A 20,753-nucleotide genomic window follows, 5' to 3' on the forward strand; every position below is an offset into this window, starting at 1 on the left:
GGAGGAGACCACTCTGTGGCCCTGGACAGGTACAGTAACAGCATCAGAGGAGCCTGAGACCAACAGCTCTCCGCTCATGTGCCATGCAGGGAAGGATACGACGAGCTTTGAGGTTTTAAAAGAAACCTTTAGTATGGTTAGTTAATGTGAACCTGCAGAATCTGCTAAATGGATCTTACATGTGGTCGGTTTGAGCTGTCTGGAGCCACAACAAGGCTCCTGACATGGGAGAAACCAGTGGATTCTGACATCAGTACATAGGATAAATGATTCAAGAAGAGGTTTTCCGGGTGAAGAGATCGTAACAAAAGGAGAAAGTAGCAGCTTCTGTAGCAGGTAACGCAGAGGCAGTTTTGAGTCGCTGTGCGAAATACAATCACAGAAGTTAGTACTAAGTACTCGTATTGGACGGTTGTGGCTCAGGAGGTTCAGTGAGTTGCTCAAGTCTGCATGTCCAGTTAATACTGTAATAATGACTACTGAGTATCCACGGGTTGGATTGTAAACAAGCTGTCGTGATCCAATTGCAAGACGGTCTGTCGTCGAGACAGATGTCAGAGAAGCAGCCTCGCTTCAGTCCAGTTATCAGATGAAGACGGAAAGTTAAAGGGAAAGGAGCTTTATTGACATTGTCTACGACAAAAGCATCATCTGAAACACGGACGAGCCCTGGACTCAATAAAAGAAGTTCTCAGTGGTTTGGTCGCATTAGGGAGCTCAGTGCGAACCGCTGAAATGCTAATTGGAGACAGTGACATTCATGTGTTTTGGAAAAGGATGAGACGAAATCATCTGTGCTGTGCAGTGCTGGATGACAAGACGGGGTCGGGGTTATCTGTCTTCAAGAGATGGGAAACCAATCGACTCGAGGGGAAATGAAATGACGCCAGATGTCGGCGAACTGTTGATGACATTTTCAAGAAAAAGAGGAAGAAGGTTGACAGCAGTGTTTCTTTCTGCCGAAGAGACAAACTCTGGTATTTAAAGTGGAATGTGTTCTAATAAAACTTTCTCGTTTGTGGATGTTTTTGTGTGAGTCAGTAATGCGTCTTCACTGTTTGCTGTGGCTCTCAGATCCCTTTCTTCTGCTTCTTTCTAAACTTCCCTCTTCTACGAGTCATTACTTTCAGTCCAGTCCAGTTCATTTACTCTCCGTTCGTCTGTTGAGGTTGAGGAAATTACAAACTGGGATAATTCGGTCTGTAAACGTTACTGTTGCTCAGACAAACTCTCCCCTCGCGAGTCCACCACAAAAACACAGAGCCGCACAAACAAGACATCCGACCCCGACCGGCTATTGGCAGCGCGACACGACGCAAACCAGAAAATGGCTGTGATAACATCATAAAGATTATCCTTGACTGAGCTCCAATTCCTGTTGTTGTTTCCCCCGACAGAATATGTTCCTGCGCCGGGGGAGCACTCGAGGGGACGGGACGATGCTCTCAGGGCCCAATCGAAAAGGCTCAGTGGTCCGTGGGGACGTCTTCGTCGTGGACGAGGACACGGACCTGTTGGACCCCATCTTCCAAAATGGCGGGTATGTTGACCCCCAGAGGAAGCCCTCCAGAAACGGAGGCAACCAGAAGGGGAAGCCTGAAATGTCGTCCAAACATTTGGAGGAGAACATTACCACAGAGAAGCGGACGGCCGAGAGTGACAGGACGTCATCGCTGTTCCCTGGGAAACCCTCCGAAGACATCATTGACCTGGACACGGGCGACGCGCCCAAGAAGCCCTCGGCGGGGTCTCCCGTACTTCCCAGGAACCCCTCATCTCCCAACAGGACATCCACAGACTCCGGCCAACTTAGGGAGGAGACGGATGATCCGACCAGGACTGTCTCGTCTACGCCTCGTATCGAAGTCCCCATGCGGAGCACCACTCGTAGAGCAGAGCACCATGTCAAACATCTGGACAGGGAGCGTCCTGGCACCGTGACCATCGTGTCCGTCGACGGTGACCTGGTCCGGGGCTCGGATGGGAAAATGTACCGGCTGCAGAGGGGACCGGCAGGCCGGATGGGTCCTCCAGGGCCAGAAGTGAGTGATACTAGGATGCTCTTGTTGCTTGTTATAATAAGAAATTATTGTTTTTGCATATGTTTTGTCGACCAAGAAAGCCAAGGCCAAAGACTCGGTTCCCCCCGACTGCTTCAACCGCGAAGCTGATGTGTTGAACCAGAGATGAAGTGGGCTCAACCCCTCGTGTACGGAGAAAGTGTGACGTCTGTTTGTGCTTTACAGCTCACAAGAGCTGTTCTCCATCAGCCGCCATCTGAGACTGATCAGCGGAGGCTGCGCCGCCTTTAAACACATGTTGACCCACATGTCTTTGATGCCGCGATCCGAGCCCTCGGAGGGCCGCGCGGTTAACGGGTCCCAGCAGTTTGTCACAGCATTACTCAATTGTCAATCTTAACCTCTGGCTGCCAGGTTGTGTGATTGGTGTCGGTGAGCGAGTAAAGACCATTTGGTTACATCCAATGAGAAAGCTCTTACCTGGTGTAAGAGGTGGGTCGTGACAGGAACTGCAGGGGCAGACGGAACCAGAACCAGGCCGCGCATCTGCTCATGTCTGGGGCAGCACTCTGGAGTCACGCTGCCATAAAAATGCACAGGATCACTCAGCGCGATGAACGTGATCGGAGCCAGCTGTAGGGAACACGAAGGAAGGACCTGTTAGCTTCTCCCTCCTCGTGCACAACATCTCAGGCCTTACTTGACTCGCTTGTTGTACTGTACGTACGCCTGTAGAGTGTGTTGACGCGATTAAAGGTTCTTATTTACAGAAGAATATGTGGCAGGTGTATTGAAACAAAGACCTCGCTTTCCTGTGGTAAGTGTGGTCGGACACGCTGAGGTTTTCTTGGTGTAGAAAATAATGGAAATCTCACTGCGTATGTAAATGTTATAGATACGACAATTGCACAATTTGACCGATGGTTTACGGTGTGTTTCGTGTTTCATTGCGGCTTGTTACTGTCTCCGCAGGGCTGTCCTGGTGAACCTGGCCTCCTTGGGTTTAAAGGTGATAAGGTAAAAGTAATGTTAACGACATAACAGTGTGTTTAGTTAGTTCCCTTTGACTCTTCAGGATTTAAGAGGAGCCCTGTTCTGTGCACCTCTGAGAAAAACAAGGGGCCATATGTTGTTTTAAAGCCCAATTTCACCTTACACATTTTTACTACCTATGGCTATTAAACTCCTGCGCCTTCCTTCATTATGTCTGAGTGTATATTAATGTTGTAATGTTGAACACAACGCTGTGCTATAATACCAAGTATCCCGTGTAAATCAAATTAGTCTCTAGCATAAATATACCGACTGCTTTTCATCTCTCACAGGGTAAAACGGGCCTCGAAGGCCGTTCCGGAAAAAAGGGGGAACCGGGACCTCCCGGACCGGCGGGGTTACCAACCCTCTACCTGTGGAGGAATACTGCTGAGGAGTGGGCTGCCTTCCAGGTAAGATCTCCAGCCCCGTAGCAAGTTGTCATCCACTTCTGAATTGGTTGGGTTGGGTAAAGGGACAAGGATTAAGTTCAGATGGAAGTAATCCGTTGAGGTGTGTTCACACCAAACACTAATGAGATTACATACAAAGTCAATGCAAATCACCTTTTCCTCACCGACTGAACAGCTGTGTCTTCTAAATCCGGGTAAAATGCCACCTCTCCCTCAGTGTCCCCTCCAACATCTTAACCAGTTGAAGTGCAGATGACCTTTTGTCCCTGAGCCTTTATGCAATTCGTCGTCAGTTACTCAAAAGACACACTGGACATCAAAAGTTCTTTGCGGTTAAGCCATCTTTCTCCAGAGCCATAAGATCTGTGAAGACCTTTGACCCTGCACTTATCGTGTGCGCGAGCTGATGTCGAACAGATGAGGGGTGAAGATGACAAAAGGAAAGGTCTGCTAGTAGTTTGTGATGGCAATTTGTTACTGTGCTGCGTGTGCTTTAGACTCTCAGGTGGACAGACTCCACAGGTCATTCACGTCCCTTGACTCACGCCGAGCGAGGGTCAGTGATAAAGGAGAGACTCGTTTCAACTACAGAAACCATGGGATTTGAGAGATGGTCATGTATTTCATTTGAAGTGTTCACATTTCAAAGACCTGTCAAAAAAAAATCTGAGCTCCGTCATGATGCAAACGTAGTTTTCATTTTTTAGATGCGTCACTTTTTCAGTTCCACAACCCCAAAATTTCCCATATGCCCCAAAAAGTTAGGGCCCCCCTATCCCATGATTTAAAGATTCTCCCTCAGCTAAGGACAAAGTAGACTGTGGAATGGAAGTCAGGGAACGTCCCCCACAGGAAAAAAAGTGCGCTGGCGGGGGACAAGGATTCAATTTGAAGACCTCCGTCGTATCCAAACATATCCCCAAACAAAAACAGGACTTGGACAGATGTCGAGATGATCGAAGTCGTGGGCCTCCAGCAGACTCCACTCACATGCTCCGGACCCGCTCTTATCTATCTACAATAACTAACGGGGGCAAATATTTTTGAATGTCTCTTCAGAGCCACAGGCACAAGTTTGGACAGTTATTATTTTGGGGGGTTCCAACTAATGATGAACCACGACCACACCACATATTATGTTAAGGAATCATGGCGACCCAGTCGCTCTCCTTGCTTTAAAACTCTGCTCACAAGTTTTATTCCACTTCCAGAAGTTTATCCTGTACCTGTGTTTCCATTCTCATTCTGTAGCAAACCAATTTCTACCAGTTGCTTCGTTCCGGTTGGCCTGTAAGTATGCAGTGACGATTAATAGCTAGACAGGATTAAGTTGTTTTGCTCAATCCTGTTGACCTGAGGCCGGTTTCCTTCTTTGTGAGCTTGCAGAGTAAAGAAGGTCCCGGAGGACCACCGGGAGAGATGGGCAAGCCTGGCATCCCGGTAGGAGACGGGCTCCAGGCACAATTATTGATTGCGCTTCGAAATTCCTGGGAATCGGTGAACAATTTGTATTTGTATTCTCTCTTTTTCAGGGGCCCGCCGGCGAACATGGGCAGCGTGGACGACCGGGGATCCCAGGAGAGATGGTGAGCAACCGTATATGAAACTCCTTGTGACTCTCATATCGAGAGAATTAAGCAAGATGTTCCATATTTCTCTCTAAATTTGAAATGCCTCACAAAAAAACATCTGAAATTACATAAGCACGAGTCCCCGGGAGCTCATTGGGACATTGTGGAAACTGAAAGGGCCTTTCTTGCCCAGTCCTGTGTGAGGTCTCAGCCGGGTGGTGAGTCAGCACAGGGGACTAAACAGTGAGGTTTGGGTTTAGCCGAAAATACTCGAGTCGCCTGTGCAACTTCATGTGGTGACTGTTCTGCCAACACAGTGGTTTCAGAACGTATTCTGATCCTTTTCACTTTTTGCATCTATGAGTGTGTCGAAGATGTACTTCAATCTACACTAAAAGTATAATGAAGAGGAAACATCCTTCCATCCATCCATCCATCCATCCTTCCATCCATCCATCCATCCATCCATCCATCCATCCTTCCTTCCTTCCATCCATCCATCCATCCATCCATCCATCCATCCTTCCATCCATCCATCCATCCTTCCATCCATCCATCCATCCTTCCTTCCATCCATCCATCCATCCTTCCTTCCATCCATCCATCCATCCATCCATCCATCCATCGTTCCATCCATCCATCCATCCATCCATCCATCCTTCCATCCATCCATCCATCTATCCATCCATCCATCCATCCATCCATCCATCCATCCATCCATCCATCCATCCATCCATCCATCCATCCATCCATCGGCTGCCTATCTGGCGCTGGACGTCCAGACTTCACCCTCCGCCGCAACATTTTCCAGCTCCTCCTCTGACATTCGAAGGCTCTCGAGGGGCCAACAAAGTGAAAACATGTATTTAGAAATTAGTCACAAATGTATTTTTGTCAAAAACTGACATCTCTAAATTATAAACTTACTCAGAGCCCTTATTAAATATGTTCCGGGACAGTTTTTCCCGTTCTTCCTGCCCCACACGTGCTCGTCCTTCCTGCTGGTTCCCCTCCTCTTGCTGCAGAGCACTTCTGTAGCTCTGTGCCCGTCTGGATCTTTATCGCCTCCCTGGCCAAGGACGTTCGTGCCCGATTACTCCGTTTGGCCGCATGGCCCAACTCAGGGACGCGTACGTCCTTGTGGTTCCAAACTTCTTCCGTTTCACAATCATTAAGACCGCTGCGCTCCCGCCCAACGAGCTCTCAAAGCGTCAGGAAGAGTTTTATGCTTCTCCCCCTGATCTATGCCGCACCACAAAGTTTAATTTGCGCCCGGTCTGCAGGGACGTCCCTCCTGGCTGGTTTGTCCTGACATGCAGAGTGAATTGTGGGACCTTGTGTACACATGTGTGTGTGTGTGTGTGTGTGTGTGTGTGCGCCTTTCTAAACTATGTGGGCTCAATTCAATTTGCCACAGGTTGACTCAGCCGTCAAGTTCTTGGCTCATCTCGAGGATAATTAAACCCGAACTGGATGTATCAGACCGCAATCTGGAATGCCTTCCGCAAAGAGTCTGAATACTTCAGCCAATAAGAGATGTCATTTTTTAAATAAATTGGCAACATTTTTAAAAACAAAGTCAACACAAAGTTTGTTAAAAATAAATGAAGGCGTGTTAATACTTTCTGATGCCACTATAGTGGGCCAAAAGTTTAAATTGAAGCTTTTAATTAGCATCGTAAAATTACTTCCTGATTAGGTTGAACCATTTTTGAAGCAAAATGAGACCAATGGCTGCTCTTTTCTGTTTTATATCGTTGTAAGCTGCTGTAACCCTTTTTAACACTTTTACTACACTCAGTGAAACTATCCTGGTTAAATATTGTGTTTTAAAACAACCCTCATTCATCATGCCAGTCTCTGCACGTGCAACGCAGCATCCATCATCCTCCAGCAGATTGAAATATATTCCTCTCCAGTGCCAGAACAGGTGGTTTAGCCATTCAGTGTGAATCTGTACACGTTTTCCCACCTGTTTCCAGGCAGAGTTATTGCCAACCACAATCTCTTTCTACAGTGTATTGTTATTCCGGTGTCTGTGTGATGAACGGCTCTGCGGAGCGGAGCAGAGAGCCGCTTTCTTCGCACTAAAAACTTGTAATTTATTATCTAACTATGCTGATGTGAAGCTCGTCACCGCTGTGGAGTTTTGTCATTTTTCAATAGCTCATTTTCTAGTTTGTTTGATTGATTTCATTGTTTTTTGTTTCACTTTGTTTTTCCGTCAGTATTTACAGCTGCTTAACTGTGATGGCTTCTGTTGCCGACAGGGTGATCAGGGGCCCAGGGGCCCTCCCGGTCGAGTCGGGGCCCCGGGAAGAGACGGTGAAAATGGAGAAGACGGTCAGCCCGCGGCACCCGGTGCTCCTGGATTACCAGTGGGTACATTCTGTGTAGTAAACATCCCGCTGCATGTCCAGGATGAAGGTGTCACAGCTGGTAAATCATATATTTTGTTTTACATCTCTGCATCTCTTCTGTATTTGACCTCAGGGCCTCTGGGGACACAGGGGAGAGCGAGGGTCCAAAGGGGAAAAGGGTGATGAGGTGAGCAAATAAAAAAAGCACGGCTACTTTTGTAAGGAAGAAAAGTTTGATTTAGTGTGTATGATATGTTACATAATTGAAACCAGGACTCAAAGCCGTCAAGATTTTTTTAACCTCCAGCTTTTCGCAGCACACAGGCAGTCCTGTAATTTTTATAATTTGAGATGAAGAGAGGTGAAATATGAAGTGACAAAAGCAAAGGGGCCAAGGAAAGAGCCCTGAGGTACTCCACATGCATTATTGTACTGCATAGAGTTTGAGCAAACACTATTTCTGTCACCTTTTAATTTAATCAGGACCAAAATGTCTTAATGTTAACATAATTATTTCAATTTAAAAGGTGTAACTTATGTGAAATTGATTTTTTCCAACCTCCCCAGGGTCTCGATGGCCTCAAAGGTCCAAGAGGGGGAATCGGTGAACCTGGAGAGAAGGTACTCTGATGCATTTATTTATCATCCATCCTTTTAAATTAGAATATTCAGGTCTTTCATATAGAATTATGAATTGTTGTAATGATCATGTGTTGCGTTGTGTCTTTGTGCAGGGCTCAACTGGTTTACCTGGACGACGTGGTCTTGTCGGCCCACCAGTGAGTGTCTCTCCCGTTATATCACCTTTTTCAATGTGCAACAAACATTCTGTTCATAACCTTTGTGGGGCAAGTACGTGATTCGTACAAATCCATTACAGGCTCGGTTTTAAACATTAAGAATGAGAGTATAACAGCTGTCATAGTGTGATATAGCAAATCCAACTGGTGTAAGATTAACAAAGCAAACAAGCAGCTTCGGTGAAAGAAGGAATGGCACTACTTAATCCGTCTTAATCCCCATCACGGTCGCTCTTTGAACTATGAGCTCCAGGCTCTGAGGCGCTGACTCCCTGCTTCCAACTTCACTCTATTTTCAGGTTTACTTTGATTCTTCTTGCCATGAAATCTGAATCTCTGCTTCGCAGTATTAGCACACGCTGTGCGACCAGTTGGAAACAATCTGTATCATTAATCTTCACTTTGAAAACACTGTTTTCTATGTATTTCGATGTCATATTTTGACATTGAATTCATATTTAATCTTCTCTGCAGGGGCCTCATGGGAGCCGGGGTGGCTACGGTCCAGAGGGGCCCTGTGGGCCTGATGTGAGTGTTATTTATATAGGAACAAGGCATGACACTTAGAATTGGTTGTCCCATTCACGTCGATGGGAAGGTGGACTTTTGGACCTCCCAGTTTGTTAATAGAGTATCTAGTATATATGTATATATACAGTATTGATTGTGAGAGATTCTGAACTGTACATGTGAACTGATGGAAACTTTGTCAGTAATGCTTAATGTCATGTTCTTGATGTCATCAGGGGGACAACGGACTGGACGGCCTCCCAGGTCCGCCAGGGCCCACGGTAAGAAGATGGAAGGATGACGCGATAAAATATGTGTCTGCTCGTTCTATTTATGTATATATAAATATGAATAATGTATTGTGTGTGTGTGTGTGTGTGTGTCTCAGGGTGCGCCAGGTTTTACCGGACGTGTTGGTGCTCAAGGAGTCAACGGATCAAGGGTGAGATTTTAAAAGATTTTCAAATGATAAAATAATATTGAAAATTGCCCAAAGTGATGTCTGCACATTGCCTGGAAAAAATTATAAACAATATTTAGTTTACAATGACACTAATTGGGGAAAAGCAGGAAATTGTAATGTGTCATAAACTGGAAGCAGATAGCTTGAGATGTTTCGGCTTGATGAATGATTTTATTGGCTGGATTGATTCCAGATGGATCATCAGCATCAACATCTCAAATGAAAACATCAAACTTATCTTGTTTATACATTTGATATATAAAACACAATTTCTTTCAGGGGGACATGGGACCTGCTGGCACCGTTGGCCCCAAAGGCCCACAGGTAAACACTTTGTTTTTTCTCTATTTACAGTAACTATTAATTTTAGACATTGCTTTCTCTATTGTAGATGTGAAATTATTTATTTCATTGTGTATTTATTCTGCTGAGCACTGGGACCTGAGTCTGGAAATGTTCACGTGCATGTTTGGAATGACAAGAACTTTGAACTTTAGACTTGAACTTGATTTTGATTCTGATTTTTCTGCTGGTATTTGATTTTTCTTTGGAGACTATGTTTATGGCACGAAATTAATTTGCATTTTTATCTTCCAATCAGGGGCCTCCAGGTTTAGAGGGACAGATCGGACCTCAGGGACTCAGAGGGCCCCAAGTGAGTACGGTTCAAGGCGATATAGAGACTCGTGGGATGTTTTGCCTCATTAGATTTGTAAATCCGTAAAGTGCAGGGGGTTAAAGTCAAACTCTTTACAGGGACATTCAGGAATGAGCGGCGCTCCCGGCTCTAAAGGAGATCCCGTAAGTCTCTTTTCATCACGTGGACTTATTCCTGCTTTTCCTGATTTGTTTTCTAACCCTAATCTCAAAACAGTGCACAGGAGGTTTAACCATTGACCTGGAACACAACTGTGCATTTTACAATCATGCCCCCGACGCTGATACTGTGACAGACATGTTTTATAATGCCGAATTTTATAATTTGGCAGAAAAGTTCACCCCAGCTAAACAAATTTGTCTCATTTAGTATTTCAGATATACAAAAAAATGATTGATTGAAACTATAGATCTCTGGTAGAGACGGCTGTCATTAAAGAAATAGTTCAAATCCAAAATGGTTTAAACCAGTTAAATACAGGAGAATGTTTTAATCAGTATCTTATCACAGTTTTTTAAATGTTCCTTTTGTTTTCATATCAGGGGCCTGTGGGGCCCATGGGAGAACGGGGGGATCCCGGCTTCGAGGGGCCCATGGTGAGTTAGACTTGATAATATTCACCAGGGTTGTTACATCATCAGTCATACACTTCACAGTGAAACAGATTTTCACACTCATCTCGCTGCTGGCCGACAGTTTGCTGCAGCCTCACAGCGCCACCTGCTGGTTGTGGGGCCTCAGTGGATCAGAAACATGGACTCACTGTGTTTCTTATTCACTCTGAAGCACGAGTCACTGCAACAGATTCAGAGTTTCCAGGTGGCTTAATCTTTACTGGCCATTTATTCCTCTATAATTTAAATCAGATCATGAAATCAGTGCTTTATTAGTGCTTATAAAATTTGTTATTGGTCCTTTATTACTTAATTGCCTTTATGATTACTGTTTTCATCTGTCGTCATTGTTTCCAGTTGTAAATAAAACATTGATCCAGACGTTCTGGCTTGTTTTTTTCACAGGGCTCTCCGGGGCAACAAGGTCCTACGGGTTTTGGCGGAGTAACGGTAGGTGCTCGGTGCAGATCTACAAAACATATTTACTGCGGAACATTATTGTCTGAATGTTTTTTTGAATATATACATATATATATTTTACAGGGTAACAGGGGACCAGACGGGGACAAGGGGGACCCGGGCCCCAAAGGCAACAAAGTAAGAAGCAGCAGTTTTCTGTTTGATAACACAAATAAAATGTCTCAGAGCTTCCTAAAGGAATAGCTCGGCATTTATTTTTTTTTGAAATACACTTATTTCACTTACATGAGAAAATTTATGCCACTCTCACAAATTGCACACTTAATATATATTTGTGCACTGCACGTGCATCTCGGTACTTCCCATTTCCCGAGCTGTGAAGTCGTTGTTCGGTGTGTTTGTGTGATGTAAAGTCGGAATGTGGGGAAAAGCATGGACGCTGTAAACAAAATGTGTTGTATTTATGTGTTGAGAGTGTTTAAACAACTCCCTCTGTCCAGGTGGAGAATTCATTTTTCTGATTATTCCGACACCGACTTGAACCTGCACTGCCAGGCTACAACCAGCAGCTTGTTAACTTAGCTTAGCACAAAGACTGCAAACAGGTGGAAACAGCTAGCCTAGCTCGGTCCAAAACTTTGACAAAATCATCCACCTGCCAGCAATTCTACAAATCACAAGTGTGTGAATAAGTGGATATTGTCAAACATGCCGAACTATTCGCCATCATTTCTCGTGCCGTACGATTCGGGAAGGCGCCTCAGACGGTCTCTGTTTTCCTCTCAGGGTTTTCAGGGGGCAGCGGGCATTAGGGGTCCTCAGGGAGAGAGGGGCCCCACTGGCTTCCCAGGTTTCCAAGGGGCCACTGGCCAGCCGGGCTCCACAGGCACTCAGGTACTTATTAAATGGTTCTCATTCACACTGGCGGCAAATAATAATATAATAACCCACTTTTTTAAATGTAATATTGCATTACATGATCTTTTTTTAACGAGGGTTTCGGGTGAAGATAAGCTCCACTGATTTTATACATTTCTTCATTCAGGGCACAAATGGAGAAACGGGCCCTCAGGGAAAACAAGGCAGCCGGGGGTTAAAGGTCAGTGATGATTTACGCGTCTGCAGGCGGAGAAACGTCACATGACTTCATATGTTGATCCGAGCAGCGGGTTTAACTGTAACGTTAGAGCTTCCAGTGGCGTAATGCGACAAATTTTAACAGTGAATTTGAAAAAAAAAAGATACAATTTTTACTGCAACAACATGAATTTAACACACTCCATGTTTATACATGTGGTCGTTCCACGGGATCATGAAGTGAGAGAAATTTAAGAATCTTAAAAGTAATAAAGGTTTTTATTTTTCTTGCAGCATGAGAGTTGAATTGTTTGTACCAGGTTCGACTCCGGGACATTTACAGTGATTCATTCCTGTGCTCTCTCCTTCACTGTCTCTGTCGAATATTAATCAAAAGTGCCAGAAAATATATTTTCAATTATGGCATCTGGAAATATTTTGAAGATGATGACAAACACAAAACTGGTCTTTAAAGCTCAACAACAGAAACTAACATCTGAATCTCCTTGAAGGGGAATCGAGGACACGATGGACGTAACGGAAAACCAGGACCCAGAGGGAACAAGGTATGACGCACCTTTTTCGTTAAATCATCAAAAAAATTTAAGAAATGTCTATAGATATTGTGGCTGTTTCTAGAATAAGAACTGAAAGAAATCTAAAACAAATCTAAATCAAAGGTATTATAGATAAATAATTAGCTGGATCATTTTAATTCCTTGGGATTGTGTGTAGTAAGTTTTTATTCCTCTATTAGTTCATTAATAATAATATTGTCTTCTCTCTTTTCTTCTCGCCAGGGTCTGATTGGACAGAGGGGCCACACTGGTCAACCGGGCCCATCGGTAAACTTGCCCACCAAGCCTGACATGAAATAATAATTCATATTTTGAACATTTTAAACTTTCTGTAGCTCCTCTCATATGTTTAAAATGCATGTCTGACAAATCGCAATATCGGAATTACAGATAAAAGACCTCAATTTGAGTTTAAACGAAAAATGACGTTTAGATTTATGATTAAAACAAAAAACAGTTTGCATGTCTGTGTGTGTGATTGTGGTTGGTTCTTCGCAGGGTTTGCCGGGGCCTCCGGGACCAGGGGGAGCAGAAGGAAAGCCTGGTACACAGGTTCCCATTCTCTATCATATTTCAATCCATCACCTGTAAATACTTTGTGTGTGTGTGTGTGTGTCCCATGTTTCCTTTACGCTCCACCACATACTGGACCAGTGTTTATTATTCTTTTTCATATTTCTGATAAATATAGTTTCTTATTTCCCACACACTTTTCTTTTTATTGCCCAGCTTTTAGAGGACACATGGCCTGTAAAGAGAGGACACGCTGCACTCCACATAATCACATTCATTTTAGAAAATGATTATCTGAATATAAGATTAAACGGCTGTCAAAGAAGAACTGCTAAGATGGAAAATGTCCTAAAAATGTCATAACCAAGCTGAATTGAATTTATTATTTTTGTAGTAATTGTTGGCTCGGACAGCAGGGGGCAGTGTTTGTACAGTTGTGTCTTGAGTTGTTGTACAATTTTCATCACAGGAAGTGGTGGAGAGTTCATGTATCTGTATCATTTGCCGTCGCTGTGTTTTATCCAATACTAAAAAAATTGACTGTGAGATTTTTTTCAATCCAAACGTTTAAATTCAAATCTTTGTCATCAGTTTCATCATCTTTCTGTATTTATTTTGAAATGAGGAAAAAATGCGTCATGAAAAAAGTTGTAATGAAAATGAGACTGAATCAAATTAATTAACAAACTTCATACAGTAATTTCTTAAAGTGATGATGATTCACTATTTGCCCCGTGTGGACAAATTTGCATTGTTGGTATTTATTGTGTCTCTCTGTCGCAGGGTCCCTCGGGTGCAACGGGCCCCGCCGGCAGTGAAGGACTGACGGTACGACAGCTCGCCGCAGTTTATTAAGTTTTGCAATTAATCACCATAAACACGTGTATGTTAACTCATAACTTTGCACCTACATTATGTCATTCAACAAGCATGGGAAAATCTCATTGGATGCTGCAGCATTACGATTTCTCCTGAGTGGAACTAAAGGGCCAAAACCAAACAAACAAACAAAAACCCAGAACCAAATATTTTTAGTTCAATAATTCATTGTCGAAACTTTTTAATCTCCTGAGAAAACTGGTTCCACTACTTAAGGGCTCCAGATGTGACTAACAAGTTTTGCATGTCCACATTTCACGGTGACCACATCATCATCCAGTTAGCGAAGACAAATGCAGCCTCATAATTACAAATAGACGGTCCGTAATGACAGGGGGGAGCATCATCACGGAGTCCACCGAACTAGTGGCAAGAACAGCAATCAAACGGTAGATTAAGCGACTTATTAGTGAAACACCGACTCGGCTCATTTGAAAAGCAAAGACGTCACAGTTCGGTGCACGTCTGTTATTTGCAGGGCAATAAATGACAATGATGACACATTTTTTCACGTTTGCGCTTTGGTGTTTTTCGGTCGGCTCTGCCGTGCTCATGAAGTTTCCTCTCGCGGCTTCTTGTGATTTTTTTCTCTTTTTCTTTTTGTCTTTTTTCTTCTTCCAGGGTTTTCAAGGAGTAGTCGGGGAGACGGGAGCGGACGGCCCTACAGGTTCTCTGGTACGCTGCGTTGTCTTTCTGTGGCTTTTGTCATTTTAAGGACGGAGGAGTTGAACCACTGCATTGGGAATAGTTTTCTAGAGTTGAGGCAGGAGCTTCACCGATGAACAGATCCACTGAAGCACATGCTGTATTTTGAGAAAGAGCAGCAGGGTTTACTGTAAATCTGGTCCGCCAGCTGTCAGTCCTGTGTTTGCGGCCCCACTGGTACTTTGGCCCTCTGGTGACAGTGTTTTCATGTGACAGGGGCCACCAGGAAAGACAGGACCCCCAGGCTTACCGGGGCCCCCGGGAGAGAGGGTGAGTCCACGGGCACAAAGACACCTGGTGTATGTGTGTATTCTGTCAATTATGTGTTCTCTAGAACTATGTTTGCGTGTGTGTGTGTGTGTTTGTGTGTGTGTGTGTGTGTGTGTCTCAGGGTTTCACAGGGAAGCCCGGCGTGGAGGGACCTCAGGGCCCTGTAGGCATGTATGTAAGTGATGTGTGTCATGTATGTCAGCAGAGCAACATGCAAACAACCTGCACTACTTTTTCATAGCACATACACAAACTGTATCGATAAACAGAATATTAGATTCTTGCACGTTAAAACTTAACTTGCAGTATCTGTGAAAGCAGTGGTTATCGCCATTCATCTTCTTGTCTTGCTGTTTGGGACATGAGCTGATATTTACATCCTTCCGTGTGTTGTCCCCTCCCCCATCAGGGTATCCAGGGGAACGTGGGAATGCGTGGGCCTGTGGGATTCATAGGAGAAAGGGTATGATCGCCTTTGTGTCATCTGCAGTATCTTTAATGTTAAAGCCTTGTGAAGACCAACATCATCGATTGAGGAAAGTAACCGGAGAGGATCTTCGAACACCATAAAAGATGTTAAACTGTGCAGGGAATCATAGCATCACTGGCATTGATCCAACGAGGAGAGTGACATTTATATTCAGACATTAACTGGTACGTAAAAAAATAATCACAATGTTCTCTTCTTTTCGTGTCCACCAGGGGGAGCCGGGTTTACGAGGTTTGCCCGGACCTGTTGGGAAATCAGGACCTGCAGTGAGTGTGTAGTTTACTCTTTTCTTTTGTTTTTATTTTTCCATCCACAAACCCCCTTTGGAAACTGTTCGTACCACGTGAGAGAGGGACTGAGTGTTGTTCAGAGGATTGGATTGAGAGGGCAGCGAGTTTGGCAAATAAAGCGCTCCGGTGTGCAGCTGGTGTGCGGGGACGGTCCAGTCCACCGAGGCGAACGGGTCACGGCCATTGATTTTGTTTGCGGGGGGTGCTGGTGGCAAATGGAGTCAGCGGAGCGAGGTGGAACGTCCCCGCGATAGACTACGAATAAGTGAGTTTCTTCTATCAGCGTTCCCCGGAGCACGGCAGGAGAAAACACTCAACCACTAAACATTCCTCTGCACATGTAACAGCCCACTTCCGCTGTGAAGTCTTGGGTAGTGGAGCAGAAAACTGGAAAAAAAAATATGAACGTTGGGACAATGTCCTGCCATTTCTACATATTTACAATAAGCGTGATCATATCAATTCCTGAACTGTATCTCCAGGAGATTGTGCATTTTATTTTTGCCAAATGATTGGCTTAGACACATTCTTTTCTCTTTTTTTGTTATCCTCTGCTCCGTCTCCTGTGTTTCAAAGTCGCGGGTGAACCTGGGAAGGTCAAACCATCTCCCTGAAACTCTATAAATCAGTCGCTGTCTGTTGGTTGGTTAGATTTGGAAATAAGAAAAGTCCCTCTTGCATGGAAGGAGTTAGTTGCAGTAATGGAAGTGGGGACCGTTTCCCTGAAGCTCCTCCTCCTCCTCACAGTGTCGGTGGACACACTTTAGTGCTCCTCTCACACGTTTGCCCTTTGCTGTAGTGAAATCCATCAATCTGACAGAGAGTAAGGTCGAGCAGTACGGAGGTGGATTCATCAGCTGCCGGCTGAACTCAATACTTTCGCGTTCACAGTCCTGTCTGCAAAAGTCAGACATGGAAAGTCAGACAGGCCGGGCTTGTTGTTTTTTTGCTGCAGCATCTTTTTCAAAAGATCATGTTCGAAGAGGGAATAAAAGAAATTATGATAAAATGGAGATTAGATGTGTGATTTGCTTTTGACGGCGTGACAAGTGTGAGTGTTCGGGGTTCATAGCTCATTATAAAAATGTATTTTCCTTATTGCTCCAGGTAGGTTTCTAACTTTATCGTGCAGGTAAAGGTGTAGGAGGAAGGAAAATGTATATATATATACACATATACATATATATATATATATATATATATATACAGTATAAGGTTTTTGTTTTAATTCAATCCACCCAACTCTTAAAATACTGTTATTATGAACAAAAGGAAACACTGTGATCAAATATTTTCCCGCAGTTTTTGATCCAAATGAATTTCCGGCTGCAGTTGTGAAGATATTCTGAAACAAAAAACAAATTACATCGTCTTTACAATTAATCCAGAAATTTACTGCTCAGATCCTGTTGGTTGGATTAACATGTTCTGACTTCTTCTTCTTCTTCTTCTTCTTCTTCTTCTTCAGGGTCGGTCAGGTCCTCCTGGAGAGAAGGGACTCCGGGGGCCACAGGTGATATTCTGCTTCCCCCACATGTTGCGTATGGATTCATATGCAGCTCTTAATGAGCTGACCTCACTGTCGCTATCGAGAGATGCAGTTTGCACAAGTTACATTTTGCTCGGAAACGTTCAGAAATATCACCCAATGTCTCTTAGGTTTTTTTAAATTCCTAATCCAAACTTAAGTGGAACTTCTGTTGCTCCTCACAGGGCCGACCTGGAGATGAAGGACACAAAGGGATTCAGGGCCCAGAAGTGAGTTACAGCTCTTGGGGGAAGCTGAGAAAGTTGCTCATCAAAGTGTTTTTATTTTGTCTGAATTTTCTTGAAGGGAAATCAGACTTTGTGTTTGCATTCAAGTTGCACTTTAGATAAAGGTCACACAGTTGTTGTTGTTGTTGTTGTTGTTTAGTTTGATCATTTGTCTCATTGTAAAAAGAGAGGATGTGCACGGCTGTATTTAGTTTGCTCACTCTGATTTCTCTAATCCATCATTTGCCTCTTTGAAAAATTCTAGTTTAACTGAAATGAATCGCAAATAACCAAATGTTGTTGATAAACTTCATAGCAATGACACAGCGAATCATCAAATGTGCAACAGATTACAGATTAAATCAGCGTGTGAGACTTTTACTTTGGAGAATCCGAAATGTCTTTTTTTCAAAAATGAGATCAGATTTGATTATTTTGTCACCAACGCTATAAGATTGATCTCTGCTCTGACAGCTGTTCTCTGATCTCTGTAGGGCCCCCCAGGTGTTCCAGGTGCCAATGGGGCAAATGGAAAACCTGGACCCAGGGGAAGCATCGGGCCCCCAGGACCTCAGGGGCCACAGGGGTCAGCAGGAATCCCAGTGAGTGGGTACCAACCGCCGACTGCTGTCTTTCTTAATGCCGCTTGTGCAGTAGTCTGGAAAGATGAACATCCCTTTATATATTCATTTAAATTGTCTTGACGTCTGATTGGTCCCGTCACATTATAAAAACGACACACGTGAAAAATGTACAAGTTGTTCATCAGCATGTCGAATGTCTTCAGGGGCCAAGTGGCGATGATGGGCTGCTAGGAGCCGCAGGGAAAAGAGGACACAAGGTAAACTACAGTTCATGTAAGAATCATGTCGTATGAATGTTTTATTAGATTTAGTCTGTGTAACCTTAATTTATGTTCCGTCGCTGAACTGATAATCTAATAATCTCCAGGGTTTACCTGGTTCACCTGGTGATGCCGGCCCCACGGGACAAGATGGAGAACAGGTTGGTGGAGAAAATGATAAAACAAGAACAAAGCAAGTTATTTGTGGTTCATAAAACAGCAACGTTGAAAAAATAAAACAACATACTGTAAAGAAATGATAGATGAAAACAGAGACACAACATTGTTATGTATGTTGGACCATTTTAATCAATAATAACTAATTGTGCAATAAAATTTGTCATTATTAAATACATCATAAAAATGAATTCCTCAATAACATCTTTAGAAGAACTACACAAAACAGTCCAATTGTAACTCACGAGAACTATGTTAATGACTTTATAAGTAAATAATGAATTAAAAATACATATTTGAAAATGAACTTGAAAAAAGAAAAATTTGATTCACAAAAATTGGAAAAGTCCCCATCACCATTTAGTTACATTCTGTAACATGTTGGTTTCTGGATCAAATATCACCAGTGTTCATTTACATGTACTTATTATAAAATAGCCAGAAATTATTTATTGTCAGCTTATAATTGTTTTGACTCTTTACTCATCAGGGTCTCCCTGGCCAAACAGGCACCGAGGGCTCCCCGGGACGGAAAGGAGACCAGGTCAGTGATTGCAGCAGTCAAAGTGTATTAGTCTCATGAAAACACGAAGCCAAGTTGACTTTGATTTAAGATTGTGGAACCGTCGACGGCCTCAGGTTTGAAGAACTGCAGTCAATTATCGTCTGATTTCTTCTCTTCTGCCGTCGTCGTGTTTGACAGGGCGACTCGGGCCCTTGTGGGAAGCCTGCTCCTCCGGGGCCCCCAGGCGAGCGAGGACTTGAGGGCCCAAAGGGCCTCCAGGGACCAGCTGGACTCGTGGGTAAAGAGGTCGGTGCATTTATCTGCTGTTTTCTACTAAACGTCCACTTTATACGATCTACAGATGTTGACACACACACACACACACACACATGTGGAGTGGATGTCTCATAAATGACAGAGGAGGTCATGAGAACCCCATCACCTCCACCATGTTCACTTTAATAACACAACAGTGTTGTGGTGAACAGATGTGTTTGTTTCGTGTTGTCTGTCTGTTGTCATTTCTATAATGTGTCAAAAATGGTTCGGGCGCGTCATGAAATGCTTTGAAGAAAAAAAAAGTGAAAACCACCATCACGGCTGCATAAACTGTGAAATTACATTTTCCCGACGATGCGTTGGTGGCGACGCTTAACTCGCTTTCCTTTGAGGGTTGTCAGAGGTTGACTGTAGAGCGAATCAGCAGGGAACTGGTGATGTCTTTGATAGGCCCGTGTTCACACAGCTGCATGAAGGATGAACGTATCCCATCTGGAAACAAAACACGACGCCGCTGGTTTCTAATAACTTTGTGGTACCATCGACAAAACATTCATGGAATCCAGTGGGAAAGATAGAAGAGAGTGGAATGGCTTTTAGAAGAACCCATTGTTTTTCTCTACACAATTTTTCAGTTCCCCATTATATGTAGAAGACTGTGTTGGCGCACGGTGAAATTCTTCATTGATGAAAATGGATTTTATTTTGTAAAAACAATACAAATATGAGCAAAAAGAAGTCAAACTGATCAAATGCAGCTTCAGTTGCTGCCAACATACAATTAATGAAAAAGCTAAAACTCTAAATTGCCATAATCTGCCATATGGACTGTTTAATTAACCAATAATTAGCTCAATGCAGCTAAACAGCTCTTTTATGTTGTGGATGTTTGTCAGTGCAACTTTGTGTCCGGGCTTTGTTTTTTTTTTCTTGCCCTAAATGTAATTGCCTTCGGGATTAATAAAGTTTTATTGTATTATATTATATTATACGACGTGATGCAGTAACGAGACAAACTTCTTCTGCAGGGTGACGTCGGCCTTCCTGGTGAAGCTGGAGGTCCAGGTCCCGATGGAGAGAAGGTAAACGTCTTTACATCAGTTTGTTGACGGTGAATGATTGATGTAAAGTTATTACATGTGTTAGTTTGACTCTGTCGGTGATGTTTGCAGTTTGTGATCAGACTCTTGTTGCTCTCAACAGGGGGAGGTGGGGCCTCTGGGTTTGTCAGGTCGAGAGGGCCCCTGGGGAGCCCTCGGAGCAAACGGAGACAGGGGGCCGAAGGGAGAGAAGGGCCACATTGGACTAATGGTGAGCATTAAAAAAGATAATCAACATACTCAAAACTATCAAGATTTTGGAAGTTAGGATTATATTTTGAACAAGACAAGATAAGGCGGTTGCAAAAAATTGTGGTTTTAAGTGTTTCTGAAAGAGATTAAGTAATGAAGATATGTTTTACGTGTTATAATAGAAATTAATAGAAAGATTATAAATGTACAAGTATTTTCTATAGTGACTTTGTAAAG

The 20,753-nt window shown here is 43.6% G+C and overlaps 1 protein-coding gene across 2 annotated transcripts in view; it reads left to right on the top strand.

The window, feature by feature from the left end:
• si:ch211-196i2.1 (collagen alpha-1(I) chain) overlaps positions 1 to 20,753 on the top strand; it is a 69,932-nt gene that overhangs the window by 39,228 nt on the left and 9,951 nt on the right. For both annotated transcript variants that reach the window (XM_035608200.2, XM_047329586.1), the window contains 39 exons: positions 1,398 to 2,042; positions 2,994 to 3,038; positions 3,347 to 3,466; positions 4,718 to 4,756; positions 4,853 to 4,906; positions 4,999 to 5,052; positions 7,308 to 7,415; positions 7,531 to 7,584; positions 7,965 to 8,018; positions 8,132 to 8,176; positions 8,672 to 8,725; positions 8,944 to 8,988; positions 9,096 to 9,149; positions 9,450 to 9,494; positions 9,772 to 9,825; positions 9,927 to 9,971; positions 10,371 to 10,424; positions 10,848 to 10,892; positions 10,986 to 11,039; positions 11,649 to 11,756; positions 11,908 to 11,961; positions 12,452 to 12,505; positions 12,740 to 12,784; positions 13,016 to 13,069; positions 13,814 to 13,858; positions 14,531 to 14,584; positions 14,831 to 14,884; positions 15,006 to 15,059; positions 15,294 to 15,347; positions 15,587 to 15,640; positions 17,133 to 17,177; positions 17,378 to 17,422; positions 17,914 to 18,021; positions 18,207 to 18,260; positions 18,371 to 18,424; positions 18,931 to 18,984; positions 19,144 to 19,251; positions 20,253 to 20,306; positions 20,428 to 20,535. In XM_035608200.2, coding sequence (XP_035464093.2) covers positions 1,398 to 2,042; positions 2,994 to 3,038; positions 3,347 to 3,466; positions 4,718 to 4,756; positions 4,853 to 4,906; positions 4,999 to 5,052; positions 7,308 to 7,415; positions 7,531 to 7,584; positions 7,965 to 8,018; positions 8,132 to 8,176; positions 8,672 to 8,725; positions 8,944 to 8,988; positions 9,096 to 9,149; positions 9,450 to 9,494; positions 9,772 to 9,825; positions 9,927 to 9,971; positions 10,371 to 10,424; positions 10,848 to 10,892; positions 10,986 to 11,039; positions 11,649 to 11,756; positions 11,908 to 11,961; positions 12,452 to 12,505; positions 12,740 to 12,784; positions 13,016 to 13,069; positions 13,814 to 13,858; positions 14,531 to 14,584; positions 14,831 to 14,884; positions 15,006 to 15,059; positions 15,294 to 15,347; positions 15,587 to 15,640; positions 17,133 to 17,177; positions 17,378 to 17,422; positions 17,914 to 18,021; positions 18,207 to 18,260; positions 18,371 to 18,424; positions 18,931 to 18,984; positions 19,144 to 19,251; positions 20,253 to 20,306; positions 20,428 to 20,535 — 2,928 coding nt within the window. The remainder of the gene's footprint in view (positions 1 to 1,397; positions 2,043 to 2,993; positions 3,039 to 3,346; positions 3,467 to 4,717; positions 4,757 to 4,852; positions 4,907 to 4,998; positions 5,053 to 7,307; positions 7,416 to 7,530; positions 7,585 to 7,964; positions 8,019 to 8,131; positions 8,177 to 8,671; positions 8,726 to 8,943; positions 8,989 to 9,095; positions 9,150 to 9,449; positions 9,495 to 9,771; positions 9,826 to 9,926; positions 9,972 to 10,370; positions 10,425 to 10,847; positions 10,893 to 10,985; positions 11,040 to 11,648; positions 11,757 to 11,907; positions 11,962 to 12,451; positions 12,506 to 12,739; positions 12,785 to 13,015; positions 13,070 to 13,813; positions 13,859 to 14,530; positions 14,585 to 14,830; positions 14,885 to 15,005; positions 15,060 to 15,293; positions 15,348 to 15,586; positions 15,641 to 17,132; positions 17,178 to 17,377; positions 17,423 to 17,913; positions 18,022 to 18,206; positions 18,261 to 18,370; positions 18,425 to 18,930; positions 18,985 to 19,143; positions 19,252 to 20,252; positions 20,307 to 20,427; positions 20,536 to 20,753) is intronic.

This window comes from Scophthalmus maximus, chromosome 20, assembly GCF_022379125.1.
Source record: "Scophthalmus maximus strain ysfricsl-2021 chromosome 20, ASM2237912v1, whole genome shotgun sequence".
NCBI classification, from domain to species: domain Eukaryota; kingdom Metazoa; phylum Chordata; class Actinopteri; order Pleuronectiformes; family Scophthalmidae; genus Scophthalmus; species Scophthalmus maximus.